General features: G+C 34.9%; 1 protein-coding gene across 1 annotated transcript in view; it reads right to left on the minus strand.

The window, feature by feature from the left end:
* PTPRK (protein tyrosine phosphatase receptor type K) overlaps window positions 1-20928 on the minus strand; it is a 542545-nt gene that overhangs the window by 117750 nt on the left and 403867 nt on the right. The window contains exons 7-10 of the mRNA XM_023724464.1: window positions 15623-15925; window positions 10137-10246; window positions 8589-8790; window positions 5179-5284 (exon numbers count right to left, since the gene is read on the minus strand). Of these exons, the coding sequence (XP_023580232.1) occupies window positions 5179-5284; window positions 8589-8790; window positions 10137-10246; window positions 15623-15925 (721 nt within the window). The remainder of the gene's footprint in view (window positions 1-5178; window positions 5285-8588; window positions 8791-10136; window positions 10247-15622; window positions 15926-20928) is intronic.

Genomic DNA, 20928 nt, shown 5'->3' on the forward strand with positions numbered 1-20928 from the left:
AAAATGACAAATATTGTAAGAGACCACTATTATAAGAACTCAAGAAAAGGTTTAAACACAGATGAAACATTCTTTGATGGTTATGAGGGTGGAGAGGGAGCAAGAGGGGTATTTACTAACTAGATAGTAGATAAGAATTATCTTAGGTGAAGGGAAGGACAATACACACTACAGGGAAGTCAGCACAACTGGACTAAACCAAAAGCTAAGAAGTTTCTTGAATACAGTCAAACACTTTGAGGGACAGAATAGCAAGGACAGGGGTCTGGGCCCCATAGTTTATGGGGACATCTAGGTCAATTGGCATAGCAAAGTTTATTAAGAAAATATTCTACTTCCCTTTTTGGTGAGTGGCGTCTGGGGTCTTAAAAGCTAGTGAGCTGCCATCTTAGATGTATCAATCGGTCCGAACCCACCTGGAGCAAAAGAGAATGAAGAACACCAAAGACACAAGGAAAATATTAGCCCAAGAGACAGAAAGGGCTACATAAACCAGAGACTCCGTCAGACTGAGACCAGAAGAACTAGATGGTGCCTGGCTACCACCAATGACCGACAGGGAACACAATACAGAGTCCCTGATGGAGAAGGGGAAAAGGGAGGTGAAGAATTAAATTCTAGTAAAAAGATCAGATTTCATGGTTTGACTGAGACTGGAGGGACATTGAAAGACATGGCCCCCGGATTCTCTGTAAGCCGAGAACTAAACCCATTTCCAAAGCCAACTATTCAGACATAGATTAGACTGGACTATAAGACATAAAACGATACTCGTGAAGAGAGTGCTTCTTAGCTCTAGTAGATACGTGAGACTAAATGGGCAGCTCCTGTCCAGAGGCGAGATGAGAAGGCAAAAAGGGACAGGAGCTGGTTGAATGGACACGGGAAATCCGAGGTGGAAAGGAGGAATGTGCTGTCACATTATAGGGAGAGCTATTAGGGTCATATAACAATGTGTATATAAATTTTTGTATGAGAAACTAACTTGAACTGTAAACTTTCACTTAAAGCACAATAAAAAAGAGAGAGAGAGAAATAAATCTTCAATTTCCTTATCTTTGCCTTTAGTCATTGCTGTGTAAATCTGAATAACAGTTGTATTAACTCGTCTTCCTTGTAGGTGTATGGATATTATTGTATCACTGACAGCGTTGTACTTACGGATAGATCTTGAAATGTTCTTTTTGATGAGGAATGTGATGCCATTCCTCTTCCATTTGTCATCCCCAGTGTAGTAGCTCATATCATTACTACAAACTAATATCTTGAATTCTTAGATGACTTTTTGTTCCTTTACCACTTCTAAAATAAAAGCTACCATCATTTCTCACCTAAAGTACTCCTCCCTCATTCTCCTTTTCACCTATTACTAAGCTTTATACATCCTGCCTGTGTAAAACTTTGTATAGGACTCACAGCCTCACTTGGGTTTCCAATGCTACTGCCTTAATGTGGCCCATTATCACTTCTCACCAGGACCATTCCAGTCTCTAGTATTGTTTCCCCCAGTTAATTCTCTGTATTTCAATCAGTATGATCTTTCTAAAATTAAAATTGTGATAATTTTCTACTTAGTCGTTCTTTCAAGGGTCATCTTCAGTTTTCTGGTTAGCACTTACCAGTCTCTTCTTCTGGCCCCTGCTTCTCTCTCCAGCCTTAGCTGTTGTCACTTCTCCAACACATCCCTACCTCTCGATGACCGGAACTACTTGCAGTTCTTGAACCCACCATGCTATGCCACATATGCAGCCACATATCACAGCTCCCTTTGTGTGGAAGGCCCATTATCCCTTCTCTTCCCAATATTCTCTCCCCTCTTATCAAAGTGGATCTTGGCCAAACTCATTTCTACCTCTCCTTCAAAATTCAGCTTTTATACAGCATTTTCTAACAGCTGTCATTGAACTTATTATGCTGCACTGTTATTAATCTTTGATTTACAAGTCTACCATCCTCATTTGAGGGCACTTACTAAATGGCCTTAAGTGAATTTGTATTCCATGTATCCAGGTCAGTTAATGTCCCCCATTTCATTTCTTATTTTGTTTACAGGTGTCCTCTCCTGTTTTTTTTTTTTTTTTTTTTTTTTTGTTGGATGTGTAAATTCTTTTTTTTTTTAATTTACTTTATCATTACACATAACATATATATAAAGTACAAATAATAATAATATGAACACCCAGGTACTCAGCTGAATAGAGTATTATCACTCTATGTCCCTCCATTATCTCATCCCTCTCCTTTTCTTATGGGTATCCAATACTCTGAATTTTGTATTTATCATTCTTTTGTATTTCTTTAAAGTTTTACCACATACAGATATATCCCTAACAAGCAATTTTTTTAAGTTTTCTTAATAAAACTAAATTACCTAAACAAAACATACAAAGTCAAATAACAAAGCTTTCCTAGTTGTTATAACAAAGACTTTTGAATTTGGATTGGTTTGACATTAGGAAGACCAGGGCAGAAAGAAGATTTATTTTCACTAGAGTTGGGACAATGTATGATGAAGTGCAGGACAGTATAGGCTGGTAATTGTATAAGGTAGGGAAGAAGAGAGCTAAATAAATAAATAAATATTTTCAGCTAACCATAGCAGACAAAGCTAATAGATGGATGCTCTCAAGAGGTCTCGCTAGGTGGAAATAGGTCAGGCTTTTGGGGGGCTAGGGATTGGAGATACCCCTCAGATACATTGGAATGGCACCAAGCATTATTTATAAATGAGATCCTGATAGTTTGACACATATGAATAAGAAATTGGGCAAAAAGTCAATTAGTTTCAAACACATCTGAAGGGAGTGATAGGGATTCAGTTAAAGGCCTGAGGTACCAGACCATAAATTCAGTCCTGGGAAAAATTAATCACATCAAGCTGGACCCTCATTTTCAAAGGAATTAGGGCTGTGGGCAAGATAAGCCTCAAAACAAAGCTCTAGTTGCTGGTAGTGAGATTGCAGGTAGAAGTGTGGTCAGAAAAAGAAAGACAGGCTCCCTTCATGGAGGAATCAAAGAGCAAAGGAGGCAGGACTCATCTGAGGCTGAATCTCCTGACTGGACCGATCTGGTCCTACCACCTTGCCCCTACCTATGGGTGATCCCAGGGAGTTGAGCAAATCATTACAAAAGATTAGAGATGGACAAGTGGGATAGACTACCACTTGGAAAACAGATTTTCTCCCCCCCGGAAGTAACAGTCTTTAAAGAAAAAAAAAAAAAAATCTGTCATTTGTTTATACATCATTAAATTATTTCTTCTTGTAGTGTTCCGGGTTTTAAATTTATTTTGTTGAGTACTAATCTCTTACAGCATATATTGTGGAGTTCTCAGCCACTGGGCTCAACTCCAGAAAGGGTCAAATGTATTTCCAACAAATACAAAAGAAGAGCATTTCTGGGTTCAGAGAAAGAAGGATATATGATATTTAGGAATTCTTTTCGCATAACCATTAGTTCAGACCATATGAGTTGTTAGTTAATTAGAAATCTTATGATAAGTAAAAGTAAACAAAATGAATGGCAGGAGGACTTTTGATTTTAAAATGTATGATCAATAATATGCTCATTAATTCAAAAAACTCCTGAATACTAGCTATGAACAAAAGATTTACAAGGTTGCAGTTATCTTGGATGGTCCATGATGAATTGGGTACAGGGTTTCTGTGTTTGGTTGTGATAATTTTATCTTTATTTATGTGTCTGGTGGCGCAGTGGTTAAAGTGATCGACTGCTAACCATAAGGTCGGTGGTTCGAAACCAACAGTGGCTCTGCAGAAGAAAGATGTGGCCGTTTGCTTCCACAGAGATTTACAGCTTTGGAAACCCCACGGTCGCTATGAGTCGGAATCTACTTGACGGCAGTGGGTTTGAGTTTGGCACATAATACATGGTCAGTCATTATTTATGGAATAAATTGATTAAATGAATAAAGAGTATAAGCTATGTTATACAACACAGTCATGCAATAATAATAATAATAATACTCTGAGTTTGCAACTTACATAAAGTTGAATTCCCTCAAATGTATAACGCTTAAAAGGTAAATGCAAGTACCGTGGCAGCTCATTTATATAGCAGCAGCAGATCTGAACACCTACAAGGTAAATTTTTTCACAGGTAGGAACATTGGAATGACCCTGATTACTTGTCAACAGAAAAAAGATGCTGAGTGAAGAAATTTTCTCTTTCTTCTTTGGATCAGCAATCAGATTCACTCATAGATCACTGATTCATGAATAGCACCAGATACTTACTTTGAATTTTCAAGTAGCCAGTGCTTTGCAAGTGTTTATGCTACAAGAACATTCAACCATCTCTCTTTTTCTCTGCTGTGGTATTCCTATGAGTTTTAGCCAGGCAGGACTCAAGAGAGTTTCTTATATAGGCTCAGGTTCTTTTTATCAATGTTTTCTTTATGCAATTAAGAAAACATTTTCCCCCTTTACAGTGACGCAGGATTCTCTGAATGGTCAATATGTGCTAATAAGCTCTAACATATTCATTTTACACATAGAACACAGATTTATTTTTTAAATGAACATGCAAACAACTTGGGATGATCCAATTATGAAATACCTACACTGATTTCTTTGTCTTGATTTATTTCTCTGTAGAAGTCGGATAACAAAATATCCACAAAACCTATAAGTTTCAAGTGGAATCTTGCTTAAGCTTGAGACAATTATCAAATTACAAATGTGCAGAAAATGTTTGGAATAATTTGATGCAATCTCTGAAAACAACATGGTGTTCGATTTTCTGCAAGATGAGGGATATGCGATAGTTTAATATTGGAAAGAAAACTGACATGGCAAAATAATTTTAATATTTGCTATGCAATTCCGGATAAGGACACTTCAGGAATTAAAAGGTCACAAGGTTGCACTCGTTATACCTATTTTTCTTTTATTTCCTCAACGCTTCCTACAATTTTTCAATCATTCATATGAAATTATCCATAACTGATTTACTACATTGGACAGGAATTATTTTCTCATTCTATTTTTGACAAATATTTTCAAAGCTCATATATCATAGATATCAACAGAGGAAGGGAAATGAAATGGTACTAGAGGGAAAAAAGAGCAATGATGTTTATTGACTGCTAAGCAATTGTGGAAAAACATCTCATAGCGGCTGTTTGTTTCCTTTAACTATTATTTTTTCCCCTCTTACCTGATAGGTGCACCTTTGGCCTGTGCTGGTCTCAACAACACAGTTATTGTGGTGGCAGTTTCATTGAGAGAGGCATCAACTCCTTCGTAGTCAGGTAAAGTCGGAGCTGATAAGTGATTAATGAGGAAAAAAGTTTTAATCAATTAACTGTAATATCACCGTTAAAGATGAATAAATAATCCCAACTTAGGAAAAAATCCATTTAATACTTAATTATCTAAAATGTACCTTATTTTGTAGAATAACATACATCACTGAATATTAAAACTCTGGGAACCTAAGGCATCTGAAGGTATTAAGACAAGATTTGTTGTTAAATTTTAAATAATAATCTGGCGACTTGTGATACACACCTCAAAAATTTTGTGAAGATGCTGCAACTTTTAGGTTCCCAAGACCTCGAAATTGGCAATGATGGGATGGGAAGAAGGTAGTAATAATGTAGACTCTGGAGAGTTTTGGTTACGGAGACACATATGGAGATGTATGTGGCAGGCACTGAGATAAAGACTGCTGGTTGAGGCCGTGCCATTTATAATCTAATGGTTGGAGAGCCCCAGTGTTCTTATCGGGACCATTTTTACCACTATAGAAACCTATCAAGCAGGTGTGGTGAATGAAAATGGGCACCTTAGTTTTTATTAGTTGCCAGATTTTCGAAAAGAAGAAAGTTAATGGGAGAGACTGCCTAATCTTGAGCTTGGTAAAAGTAACTTCAAAATGGCTTTAGATTATTTCCAGGTAGAAAGATGTTTAAAGGAGCATATACACTCAGTAAAATGTGTGCATTATCAGAAAGAACTTAGAGCAAATGGCCTCTAAAATTTTTTTAAATGTGTTTAATTCATTCCTTTAATATTTACTGAATACATATTATTACCAAGTTTTCTGGTAAGCTCTATAAATATAAAGACAAAATATGATCTGATTAATTCTGATTTATGAAATTAAAAGTAAGGATTCAAATTTTATAAACCGTGAGATTCTTATAAACAAATAAAAAATATTTAGCCAAAAGAGGAAGACAAATTAATTGTCAAAATGGTGGTGGTCAAACTAGGGAGATCAGAATTACCTGGAGGGCTTGTGAAAACAGATTGCTAGCTACCTACCACCAACCTCCCCTCCTGAGTTTCTGATTCATTAGGTCTGAGGAGAGCCCTAATTAATGTGCATTTCTAGAAAGTTCCCAGGTGATGATGATGCTGTTGGTTCAGGGACCAAACTCTGACAATCACTAGTGCAAATTAGTGTTGGAAGTTTGAAAGGTGACATAGAGAAGACTTTAGGGTCTTGGTGATGCTTGTGCTAAATCTTAAAAGAAGAGTAAAAAACTTATCAGAAGGACTAAGCATGGAACAAAATTCTAGAGAGAGGAAATAGTATGTTTGAAGACCACAAATCTGAAAGGACATTTTGTAGCTGAAAAGCTACAGGCATTTACTATGCCTGGAACTTTGGGTTCAAGGTTAGAAGTGGAAGTTGGGAGCACATACGCCATGAAAGGCTATGACTGCTAATCATGTGTGGATGTTTGGACTTTATTCTACTGAACACAAGATGAGTTTGAAGAAATTTAAGAAGAAGATATTGTTGTTAATCAGTGGAAAAATACACTGAAGTAGTATAAGTCTAAAGGCAGGAATACTACTTAAAAGATATTTCAAAGATTTGTTTTAAATATAGTCCACATGGAAAAGAAGAAAAGTGACATTAGAAGTAGGTAACTTATACGAGAGTTAATCAGGAAGCAGAATCAACGGATACTAAACATTATACATGCACAATATGTATATGTGTATTTATCCATCTACATTCAACTATCATGCCTTCAATAACTTGATTTCACTTTTATTTAAATTGCTTTAAAAATGCTGAGGAATATAATTACTGGACTCAAAGGATAAAAAACAATAATTTACCTCAAAAATTCCAATGATGCTGAGAACCATACTGACCATAAATTTTATCAGACTTATCTGTGCAATAATCAACATGATTACTGCTTGTTCCCTAGGTATACTGACTGCAACCAAGTTTTTAAAGTCTAAATCAAGTCCCATCGTACTTAGCCTGGTTAAAGTGAAACAACAGCTAAATAATTGGAAGAATTTTATGCCATACTATATGGGTGTTCTGGTCTTCAATTATCCATTTTCTATTCAAAACAAATGTAATGTCTGAGCATTGACATATATATAAAATGTAAATTTGTTCAGTGCTCTCATTTTTACAATTTTATGCAAATATAGTGGTAGATCAAATACCTCAGTGGTGCAAACGTTTAACACCTTGGCTACTAACTAAAAGGTTGGATGCTCAGAGTCCACCCAGAAGTGCCTCAGAAGAAAGGCATGGTTGTCTACTTCTGAAAATCAGACACTGAAAACTGTATAGAGCACAGTTGCACTCTGACACACATGGGTGGCCGTGAGTCAGATTTGACTTGCTAGCAACTTTTTTATTTATTTATTTTTTAATTCAACATATTTGCAAATAAAATTTTAGACTTAATTTGGAGAATGTGTAGCTACTTTTTGGTGCAAATGTTACAGATTCTTCTAATGCTATTATAACATATCACTAATACATGCTATGTAGAATTATAAACAGGAGCATTTCAAATTCAAGATTAGTGTTTTAGCATATTAAATGCCTCATCCTTAAAAAATTTATTACTCAAAATTTCCTGCATTAGATATATAATATATACTTACTTTAGTAATCTTAAGTAAGTAAGATAAAACATAGAAGCTGGAGTAGGTTCATGGCATATTATAATGGTAATTGCTAGCAAGCATTTAATCAGGTTTAAATGATGATTTGACTAAAGGAGAAATTACATCTGTAAACAATTTAGTCAAATGCAAACTATAAATTGTGAGCATAATATAATGTAAAATTTCATTATATTTTCTTGTGAAAATTCTCCTACACATCTCCTTTTTCAAATTTTGATGCCCATACATTTATATGAGATTGCTAAGAGAGAGACAAGAGCACATATTTGTTTAAAATTATCAGAATGTCAGGAAAAACAGAACATAGAAAAAGTATGTGGTGCTATAGTACTAGAACAAGGATCTTCTGCCATTCTTTTGATAAAAGTTCATTTAATAAAGATTTGAGGCTGTTAGTGTTTATAATAAACTATGGAAAATTTTAATAAAGATACAATTTTTTTTCAAAGGAAGTTGTCAATTAAAAGTGACTATCTGAGGTGTATTTGGACATATAACAAGATAATTTGCACTCTAATGATTCTTTAAAGTGTCTTCAATCATGTAAAAAGACATTAAAGATTCAATAAACAAGACAAACTACTTTTTGTGTGTATGTCATTCTCCACCATGTGGTATTACAAACCAAGAGCATGATCAACCCTGTTTGTACTTTACACATTTGCATACCTGAGATGTTGGTTGTCACATTGATGGCTGTAGCTGGTCCAAAGCCTTTGACTGTGCTGGCTCTTATGAGAAACTGGTAGGTGGTCCCTGGGTGAAGATGCATAAAGACATGGTGTGTACTGTTCCATAAATTTGATACAGTCTGGGGTGGTCCAGCCACTGGAACTGCAGGATCAAATGACCTTATGCTGCTATAGCTGACCTGTTTTAAGAAATATATCTCTTATTACATATCCACCCTAAGAAATATTAAATTGTAAATAAACCCTTCTTAAATAAGGTAGTATTCTAAATAGCATCTCTCTCTAGTTAAACATAATTTTTTTCATCTCTGTTCCTTCTCATTTTTGATATGGTTATTTTTCTGTAATTCTCTATCTCTCTATCATCTCTCTCTATCCATCTACCCATATATAAACCTAGATAGTTATATGGACCAGACCAATATACATCCCATTTTCTTCCATCAAAAAACATCAAACAATATATTAATATACTTAAATATGAATATACATTCATACTAAATCTTATGGTTATAGACTTCAGTGTAGATGAAACATAGAAAGTGTTAAACAAATGTTTGTTATTATCAACATTTTTCTATACTTTATTTTGTCGAAGTTACATAACAAATTTCATGCAAATATTACTCAAGAATGCTAATATAGTCACACATTATAAGACTATGCTAGTGATTCCCATTCCCATGATGCACTTCACACCAAGACCAAACCAAAACCACTGCTGTCGAGTTGACTCCCACTCACAGCAACCCTGTAGGACGGAGTAGAACTGCCCCATTGGGTTTCCAAGGCTGTAAATCTTTACGGAAGCGGACTGCCACATCTTTTTCCTGCAGAATGGCTCATGGGTTTGAATCACTGACCTTTTGGCTAGCAGCCGAGCACTTAACCACTGTGCCACCAGGGCTACTGATGCACTTCATAGCGACTAGAAATTTAGGCATTTTACGCTTTAATCAACCGTGACTAACCAGGAAAAGAACTATACATTTGTGCAATTGAAATAATCCTTTGGTTTCTTCATTTTAGCTTCTCATATTTGAAAATAAGATAATGATTTATATTCAAAGTTGACATGAAGCTCTGGATTAGTCAGGTTCATAATATATTTTCTTTTTTTAATATGAATTCTTTACTCTGAAACAATTGACATTCAATGGTCTCACCTAAATCACAATAGGAAATACAAGCTTCTTAATTTTACATAAAGGAAAATCAGGGATTTTTATATGTAATCTTTCATTATAACCATCAGTAAGTCTGTTTTGCCAAGGCCAACTTTGTTTCCCTAAAAAATGCATTGAATTTTAGGGATTTGAAAATTGTAGGTACCAGACAATATTCGTTTTGATTTTCAATCTTGGGATCAAAGAACTTATAAATCAAAACAGAGGGAATTAAAAATGATTTTAATCCCCTAACCCCACTTACTTCTTTTCCATTATTTCCCTCTAAACTTTTCCTTTTTCTCTCCCTCTTATTCCTTCAGTCCATATTTCAATGAACTTCCTTATTCTCCCAATACCTCATACTGAGTGATGATTCCATTTGGATCCAAAGGTTCCTTCCAGTTCAAGAAGATCTTATTTTCAAAGGATGTTCCTTTAAGGGATTTGACTGGTACAGGGCCAGGCACTACAAATACATACATTTTTTGGTTAGAAGCTCTTCATATCGGAAACAGAACTAGCTAAATAAACCAAATTAAAAATAAATATAAAATAAACATGTGCATTAAGAAAGAAATAAGCTATATGATCAGTATTCTGAGTTTATTTTGATATCTGGGAATTTCAAGTCAGTCTATGAACTTCTAATACAGAAAATTTATAAATGTAGTTATTTTTATTCAAAAGAATATAGTATCACCTTAGACAGCTGAATAAATTGTACAGCTAGTTTTCTCTGTTGCATGCCTCTAATAACATGAAGATCTCATTTGTAATTTGTTTCAAGAACAGAGCTGTATTTCCCTGAAAGATTTTTTGAAGATTATGATAAGCCCCTAAAGAGTTTCTATAAACAAAGTTCATAAAATAATGAATTATAGTAATAATTAACACTCCTTGGAATTAAAAGCCAAATCACATGGCAGTAAATTGAAATGTTTCTCGATAGTTAATCTGACTTATAATTATTAAATTTCTATAATTAAAAAAGAGAGAGACAGTATTGGTGACTACAACTTTTAAAAACTTGTTTAATGGTTCAAAGGTCATTGCTTTAACCTTTTAAATGAAATGCATTTCAAAGCTAAGAACCAAATCATTTTATAACATTGGACATGTTTAGAACTAAACAGTCAACATAACTAGTTTTGAAGTGTCCCCAGGCATGACAAGATTTGAGAAGCCTTCACTCCAGGCTTTATTTGCAAATGTCATATAACTGGCAATACCCAGTGGCGGCACTGGATAATTTGTCAGCTTCTGTTGAAAAAACACGATTCAGGATTCATTTTCTATTGTGTGTTTTCCTTTTGTAGATTTTATATAAATACCTAGTTGTTATTTATTCACATGAATACCCAACTGCTAGTTCTAATAAATGGAAAAATAAACGAATAATATCAATGTTTTAAAATATATCCTACTCATCCTAATTTGCTTTAACACGTCTTTCCTTTGAAAATATCAACCCCAACATTCTGCAAGCACAGTTTTTAATTAATATTTTTTTCTTAATCTAACATTTCAGTGAACTTCACACATAACATTATCTAGAAATGAAGTTTAAAGTATATAGCAATTTTGTGAGGACAGAAATAAATTAAAAATCGCCAGATCAAAGGAAATGCTTTGCATTGTGGCTAGCAGCATCAAGAATTTGTAAATGGTATGTCACAAAATTAAGATGTATTTCAATCTATGGGGAGACTATGAATGATGTTATGACCTCTGGGACAGTCAACGTAATTTGGCATGTTCGTAATAAATTTATAAAGGAAAGGAACCCACAGTAAATAGAAGAGACGTCAGTACTGAACTTCAGAAGATGAGTTCATGCATCTGTCAGCAGAAGGTATGGGGAGACGCTAACCAAAGGCATCGACTGCCTCTTTGCTCCACAGTATCAGCACAGGCTGTGTAGCTGATAAAGACAGACAGGCCATAACAGATCCTCAGTGCAATTCGTGGTATCTGCTGAGGCTGCCATGGGCATTAGTTTGTTTTCTGAGGGAGTATCTATTGTTTCTCTTCTACTTAAACAATGCAAGCTGATGGATGTCATTAGGGAAAAATATTTCTCCACCTTCAGGTGTCTCTCATAAAAGGTGATTGAGGAGACAGAGGGCAAAACCCCCAAATAGTGAATAAATGTTTATTTGATGGTATTATAACTGCCTATCTTCACTCAACACAATTTGGCTTGCAAATACTATGAAATGGTGCATGTATTTCAAATTGTTTACAAATAGAAATACTTTTAAATATTTGCATAATACTGCAATGAAAGGGGTAGAATTGGAGAGTAGCTTAGCTTCTCTAGAATTTTTGTATTTCTTTGCTCTTCTTATACATATTCTACTTTGTCAATTGGATTAACTTTAAGTACCTACAGGACATGTCTGTGAGACGGGGGAAAGCTATTTGTGGAAAACTTATGGAAAAGAGTGTGTCATACCACTAATCCTGTACCTGGATTATAAAATGGACCACAGAAAGAACTAGACAGGTGAAGTACAACACATACTCACACATACTCAAAGAGGACAGGTCAGGGTGTGGAGCGCAGACGAACTATATTCACTACATTAGGGAGCCCTGGTGGTGCAATGGTTAAGTGCTTGGATGCTAACTGAAAGGTCAGCAGTTCGAACCCACCAGTAACTCCTCAGGAGAAAAGACCTGGCAATCTGTTCCCATAAAGATTGCAGCCCAGAAAACCCTATGCGGCAGTTCTACCCCATCCTACAGGGTCGCTGTGAGTCTGAATTGACTCAACGACACACAACAACAACAGTGCATTTGGAAGAAAACAATGCTTATAAACAAAGACAGCATTTAAAACTACTTATGATTTGTCTAACTACAACATGAAGTTAATAGGACCCTTATCATGGCAGCCTGAAGATTGCCAAGTAATGCCACTTCACGTTTCTACTCTACTCTAAAATTACCAATCAAAACTTTCAGTGGAGACAGAATGCTGATTTTTGTTAACCTGCTTTGTGATTTATTTGAGAAATGTTTCAGCTATTTTTTTAAGGATAGGAAGTTTCTCTAAAATACAGCTGTCAGAATTGAAAAGAGAGGGCAAATGAGATGTGGGTGGGGAAAGATTATATGAAATAAGCATTACATTCTCTAAAATGTAATAAACACATATTTAAAAATAGTTTTGTAGTCTCAAAAAATGTCCCCAAACCAAGCTTTTCTGCTGAGCTAACTTGATAATACTGATTTTTATGAATGTTGGAATTAAAAAAATGAAAACAAAACCTTATATAAAAAACTTCTACCAATGCATTAGAAAAATGTACTCAATAAATTAAGTACAAATTCTACCTTTGGGTTCTGGTGGGAAATCGTTCTAGCTTTGCTCTCATGATTTATGGATGTCTGCAGAATTCTTTTCATGAAATTATACCTTTTTATTAGACGGCTGATAATTTATTCTTTTTCTATGTATGGAGGGCAGCAATAATTTAGTAAGACTGACTTAATCAGATCGTCATAATCCATTGATCTTTGCAACAATAGATTTTGATTTAGATATTCTGCCCTCCCCCTCAGAAACATCAAGATACATCAAGTATTGCACGTAGAAGCTGAAGCTCACAGGGCAGATGGAAGACTAAAGCACTTGCAAACAAACTTCAAAGAAAGTTTGTACTTTGATCATTAAGTCTTACACATACAACAAAAGGAAAAACAAACACACTGCAGAAGGGATTAATCTGTGGTCATACTATCAAGTCATAATAATATGCAACTCAGTATTATTAAAACCTATAGAAATTTTAAAGCAGAGGTTAAGAAACCCTACGATTGCAAATAATATTGAAATTCGAATATATAGTTAATGGTATTTTACTCTTAGAAGACTATTTCCGGATAAAATAAACAGCACAGCCATGAGTTTGATCAACTTAAGACATAATTTAAATTCCATAGAAACTTATTTTCTGATTAATAATCTAATCATATGTGTACCCAAAAATACATTTTAAAATTGAATGCAATATGAGAAAGATTATATAAGCCTGATTGCATTCTTTTGTTTACAGGAAAGAAAGGCAGACTAACAAACCATACCAAACAATACCATCAAAATGAATTGTATTGTTGGAGGGTGATTGGTGAAAGCAGTACAAAACTCATGTAACTGACTCTAAAATTACCAATTAAAAAATTATTGTTTTTAATTTAATGTGCAGGCAATTAAACATGTGTGTATACTCTTATTACTAAACACATGAGTTACAAGATGTCTAGTGGGATGCAGATATTTTAATATTCATTCCACTCTCTGAGAAATTAAGATTTCTTTAGAGCTTTGGATCTATGCTTAGATATCCAGTCTCTACCATCCACCAATGAAACACTTACCCCCAATCATTCTTTCTTGCACAACCATGTGTTTCATTATTTGTGTGTATATTTATAACAGGACAAAGTTTTTTAGCTAAAATAGTGTTGCTGCTTCAGTTAGGTGCAAGTTCAAAGATAATAGCTGAAAAGTTTATCTAAAAACAGACAACGATGCATTTATCATAAATAAGTCTAAAGTTTATACTTTGAAATTACAGAAATATGAGAATAACTCCATGCATACTTTTAGGACTACAGTAATTGTTCCCTTCAAAGACTGAGCTAAATGAGGTTCAAGAACTCTCACTTCCCCTAATCACAATGAAAACAATCAGGACAAGCCAAGGTCATTTCCACTTCTCAGAAGGGGAAAGCTTGAAATGATAAGAAGCATTTCTAGAAACTATGGCACATTAGTCATTTCATGGCAATTTCATACTTGGTAGGCACCAAACTATATATGTGACCCTAAAGTTCAGAACTTGAAGCAAGTTGGGAATACTTGGGTATGAAATATATCCTGTTTTATGAAACACAAATAAAAATGTAGTCATGCTATCAAGCTATTTAAGTAGAAAGAATTTTAGAAGGGGATAGAATTCAAGAGATCATCTAGTTTAAAATCTTCATTTAGAGTTGAGAAATGGACAGCCAGATAGGTGAAAGGATTTGCTAACGGTACCGAGGTATTAGAGCCAGGACTTACAGCCTTATTCCTGACTCCTGGTCCAGCTTTGCCCAAGCTCACTATACAGCACATTTTTGTTTTTTTTTTTTTTAGCTACCTGTTTTCATTCATAAAGGAAAATTTAGAAAATGAAATGTCTTACATCAAGAGAGTACATTATCATCATTTGCAGACTTTTTGTATAGTATCCAAAACATTTTTTGTTGATCCGGAAATGTCTTCATATTTATACTGATCATACATTGCTAAACAAATGTGCACATATTATAATATTGATATAAATGTCTGTCTCTATTACTTAATTCAGAAGTAGTACACATATAAGTAGATAAAGTGCAATTACTTGGATGTCAGTAGCTTTTTTATTAAAATAAGATGTAAAAAGGATGCTGATATTGTTTTTGAATTTATGGAAAATGGTAGCAACTAGTATTACTTTGTAAAATGCAAAAACCTAATTTTTTAAAACATCAAATGCATTTGCCAATATGTAGTTGATATAGTGCCATGAATAGTGAAACTTATTTTTGAAATTTAATAAGAAAAACATTACAAACTTTTATTACAGTTCCTACTTCAATCACATTGTATAAAAAGAGAAGACAATAGAAGTACATTTGATTTAGTATTTGGATGCTTCTCTAAAGAATATTAAGCATTTTTTGTTAAAGACAAACTCTTTTCAATGTTCACCTCAGATTTCAGGGTCCAATGGAGTATTAGGTATTATAGGGAAAATTTTAAGCAATTATATAATTTCCTCTTTTAAAAAACAAAGTATGAGCATACCATCTTCATCAGTTTGAATAATTGTCTCTTCACTCTCCTTCCTCCCTTCTGGATTGGTTAGGATCATCTTGAGGCTGACGTTTGTATAAGGTGGTAGATGGCTCACAACATGCTGAGGGGCTTTGGGGTCCATGTCCAAACAGTCTGCCTTGCTCTCATTGTGACCACGAAAGTAATGGTAGCAGATAGTGACATTAAAAGTGTGGCAACGAGTAATGTTGTATCCCAAGGATTCCCAGTCCACAGCAATGCGTCTTGCCTGTATCTCAGCAATCTTTAAAGTCTTCGGGGTTCTCATAGGTTCTGAAAAATAAATAAAAAATTCAGACAGCAGTCAACTTCACCAGGAATAATCTTGAAAAAATAAAACACTGAGCATAATATAACATATGTTAATATAGGAAAATGTGGACACCCTCATTGCTATTCTCATATTCTTTTTTTATTCACGATATTAGCCTTGAAGGATTCAATCAGGGCCTATGATTTATCAATAGGAAGAGAAATAAAATGTAATATGTCAACAATCCGTAGTACTCAGGAACTTAGTGGAAAAATAAAAACCTGAAAACATGGCCATAATGCCTATATTGTTGCTGTTGTGACTGCCCAATTCCCTGTCTTTATTTTCTTTTGTCCTTATTGAGCAAGTGAATTAGCTAATATATCATAATGGATAAGAGTCAACATGTTCTGCACTATGATTTGTCATGTCACCAAGCTATGCTGTACACTAATTACTCTAATTGTGGCACTCAACTACCATTTACAAAAAATGATGCAGATATTAATTAGCATTTATTATTTTGGTAATGATGTTCATCAAAGCAAAAAAAAAAATTCTGAGAAAGATTTCAGGAACACATGTGGATATTCACATTGTCGTCTTTCCTTCTTGATCTCTTTTTGTCATTTACTAGGAAACACACAGGTCTGGCAATTCATTCACTGTCAACCAAACCAAACTGGGAGGTGAATTTCCACTCAGCTGGAAAATGCTGGCAGAACTAGGCACTCGGAAGACTGGATTCCATTCATCACTGCTTCCCAAGTGTATTCTTTCCCCATGCAAGACTAATTTTAATCGTTTAACTTAATCAAAATAATTACTTTATGAAAGTCATGTTTATGACAATGTCTACAAAGCAAAGAAACCAATACATAGCATAACCTTAATATATTGATTTGATATAGAGAATAAAGTCAAGGCCCAGGTCATGGTCTTCTTGGTGCTGCCCCCTTAATTCACTAAGGATAGTCAACATTCTTGCTAAATGTTGACTTGCAAATCTTGCAAAATCAGTAGGAAAAAAAGAAGAAAATAAGTAAAACAAAAAATGACCAATATGGGTGTTTTAATAAATTTTCATCTTTTGAGATTAAATTCTCTGTTCTGTGAAAATAACTAGCTCAGTTACAGATGGCAAGTCAAAATTGGGATTCCAGTTCAACATATTTAATATGTGATCTGAAATACACACTAGTGGGGCTGTTTAATTTAAAACCTCAAAACTATTAAATAACACACACACACACACAAAATCAATGAATCTTCAGTAGAATCTGATGCTTAGATTATAAATGCTGTCTACCAATCTTTTGACTGTTCACAGTACCCAGTGTCCTTATTTTACCGCTTTTGTTTTATGTGCTACTTTAGCACTATTAGTAGGCTGGAAGGAAGCTGTGTCTCTTCATTAAAAAAAAAAAAAAAATCTCTTTATATGTGTAGCTCTATGCTAACACTTTCCCCACCAAGCGCAAGAGTGAGGTGATGATACCTGTAGCTCAGTCCAGTCAGAATACTGAAAACAGTCTTCAGCACCACTGTCAACCAACTGACCAGGCAGTAATAGCGAGGATCACCATATAAATTCTCAGATAAACTGTGATTTTGCTGCCTGTGAGGTAGCAACCAGATATAATCTAGTGGCCATGTTCAGGGAAGGTCATACTTTAAAACTGGAAGAGGCTGCACAGACCCAGCTCACTATTATTTCCTCCCCATTGCTAACCACCACATCGTCTCATGGTCTTGTTTTTCCCTCCGGTTCCAGTCTCTACAAAAGGTGTAAGATTAACCGATGTTCCTCCTTGGAGGGTGGAAAACAAGTTACAATGAGCTAGGAATGACAAACCCAACAAAGCACCCATCTTGGGACAAGAAAACCAGGATGTAACCTGATAATCCCCAAGAAAAGATTAACTTATCTGGGATGTGACCACCTCAAGGGGGAACTAACACAAACTCCTAAGACCCATAATCCTGTCCCTATAAAAGCCTTCAGCCCATCTCCACTTGGGGAGATAGGTTTTTTGGAGGAATCTATTCCCCTCTGTCTCCTATATATTGATATATAATAAAATTTTAAAAGCATGCCTCGACAGTTCCTGCACCATGAAAAAGACAGAGTAACTCTACATTCTCAATTATTACGTTCGTCAGAATGGGCTACAGATATATTTATTACCTATTAGGTAGAAAATGCATAGAGTTCACTTCGAATGTACACTGTTTTGGTGTCCTGAAATGCTGCTTATATTGGTACTCACAGTGAATTAAATTAAAAACTTCCATTTAAAATTAGGGAAGAGTAGTTTATTAATCTTATACATTTGTGTATAAACCATCATCATAATTACAGTAAACAATACTTCATTTACTGGTAAAGATAACCAAAGAGGTGAGGAAAAAAATGGTTTTTGAAGAGGCAAATAATCTTTCTACAAGTTTAATACGGTCTTTAAAATCTATTGTTTTCTCAGTGGCATAAATAAATGCTGCAAACTGCCCCACTGTTGCAAAAATAGTGACTTAAAAGATAATTTTACTCTCCCCTCAGGGCAATGTTCTCACACAAATACATAAAGTAAACGCACAATTCTAAAGGCAAACTCAATTGTTTTAAGCTCTGTGATATCTCCATTAGCTCAAAGAGAGTTGTCTAACTACACTTCCTCTCAACTGGCCATAGAGTTTTTTTTCAGATTTTACTGACATGAGACCTTCTCAGCAATATATATATAATAGGCAGTCTGCTATGCAGCCCCTCTGAATTCTATTAGGTCTAATATGGGCTGACAACTATACACAAACGGCTTTTTATATTACAGTCTTTATAAATAACAGTGACTTGAGACTGCTCTACGACTATGAAATTCATTGAAAGGAATTCTATCAAAGAACTCAATAGTAAAATTGCCTAAATTCCTCACGATTGTCCATTATTTATTGCACTTCACTATTAATTCCATTATATTTCTGCGGTATAAAAACAAATTAAAATATTAAATTTCTAAATCAGAATAAGTATTTGAATGGTCACAGAATAACTGGAAGCAGAAAGATACTGTTTCAAAATCACTATGTTATATATGAGCTGGGTGTAAGGGCTGTTTAAATATTAAATGAGATGATTTAAAGAAATGACCTAGCATTGTGAATAGTACATAGTGGGATCACAATAAATCATCTTCATAAATAAACAACATAAATAATATCTAGGGTAAAACAATGGAGACCAAAGCCAAGTGTTTTGGAATTTGCTAAATGTTCTTTCTCCTTCCCAATTTTTCAACTTTCCATTCTCAAATTTTTGTTGGGTATTTCATACATGTGATTTTATATAACAGTTCTCATTTTTTCAGCTGTTCTGGTAAAAGGACACTTGGGAAAGACAGAGAGATTGCAAAACTTGTGGGGCAAGATTTTGGTACAAACTTGGAAAGAAACATAGCAAGGGAATGACCTTTGATAGCAAAGGATCACATTAAAAGACTTAAACCAAACCTTCCGTTTCTTATGAAACAAAAATAGATTGTCTACACTAGACACTACGGGGCGGGGGGTAATAAAGTAAATAAAACATAATGCTAGACCTCAAGGAGCTTGCTAATTATTTAGTAAAGATGATAAGCTAAGGAAAAAAAAGATAAATAATATAAGAAAGTATGATATAAGCAGCATATGAATGGTATAAGAATTTAAGGGGAAATAACTTCCATCTGGAAAATAGAGGGGTCATTTGTGTTATGTCTCAATGGGTAAAGATAATATCTATAGACATATTTTGAGTAAATGATACAAACATAGAAGAAACTAGATGAATAAAAGTGCAGAACATAGTTGGAAAAAATATGTAATCTCATCTGGCTGCTGTACAAGTATCCAGCAGGAGATAATATAGGAAAAAATGGTTGGGAAAATATTGGGAAAACGCTGGATGTCACGGTAAGAGGTCGGACTTGATTTAATAGGCTATAGGCATCACTAAGGGTTTTTGAGTAAGAAATTAACATAATCAAACAGTTGATTTAGAAATATTAATGGGGTGATTGTGTCAAGATGGACTGAAGTTTGGTGGAGACACTGGTGGTTAAGACATCAAGACTTCAATGAGTTAAGGGAGAATAAAGGGCCAAGCAAGAAGGGTGACAGCAAAACAGAATAGATGTTACTGACATGAAGAAAAATTGAAAAGCTTGGTGGCTATCTGAATTTGAGATATGTAAATGGATACAATCTAGCTAATGTGTCCAGACTGAATGACTAAGAAAATTATGGTGGTCTTAAATAAACAGAGAAGACAGAGATCTGGGATTAAAATTATCAAGTAATTCAGTGCCATTTATTTATTGTTTTCTGTTGGCCAGGAGGAGTCCTGGTGGTGCAGTGGTTAAGAGCTTGATGGCTAACCAAAAAGTTGGCAGGTTGAAGCCACTAGCTGCTCCTTGGAAATCCTAAGGGGCAGTTCTACTCTGTCTTCTAGGGTCAAACAAGGCTATGAGTTGGAATCTACTCAACAGCAATGAGTTTGGTTTTTTTCTGTTTTGGTTGGCCAGGAAGTATACTAGTAACTATGACTACAAAGATCAAGTAGACAAGGTAATCTAGTAGGCAAAGGGTGTAAAGTACTGCTTGAATTGATCTGCGTTTCAGATAACTCGAAGAACATTCTGAAGGAAACAGAAACAAAACAAACAGTTGCCATTGACTTGATTCCCACTCATGGTGATCCCTATGAGTGTCATAGTAGAAACGTGCTCCATAGGGTTTTCAATGACTGACTTTTCAGAAGTAGATTGCCAGCCAGGCCTTTTGTCTAAGGCAAGAGGTCTAAATGGGAGCATCCGTCAACCTTAGTCAGCCGATGGAATACTCATCCTTTCAAAGAGGAAAAACAAGAAGAAAGATAAGAGAGAGGAAGAAGGAGAAGAGACAGAAGGCACAGGGAGGAGAAGACAGAGGAGTAAAGAGAGGAAGAGAAAGAAAGAAGAGAGAGGGAGAGGGAGAAGAGAGACAAGAG

The sequence above is a fragment of the Trichechus manatus genome, unplaced genomic scaffold (genome assembly GCF_000243295.1).
Source record: "Trichechus manatus latirostris isolate Lorelei unplaced genomic scaffold, TriManLat1.0 scaffold00248, whole genome shotgun sequence".
NCBI classification, from domain to species: domain Eukaryota; kingdom Metazoa; phylum Chordata; class Mammalia; order Sirenia; family Trichechidae; genus Trichechus; species Trichechus manatus.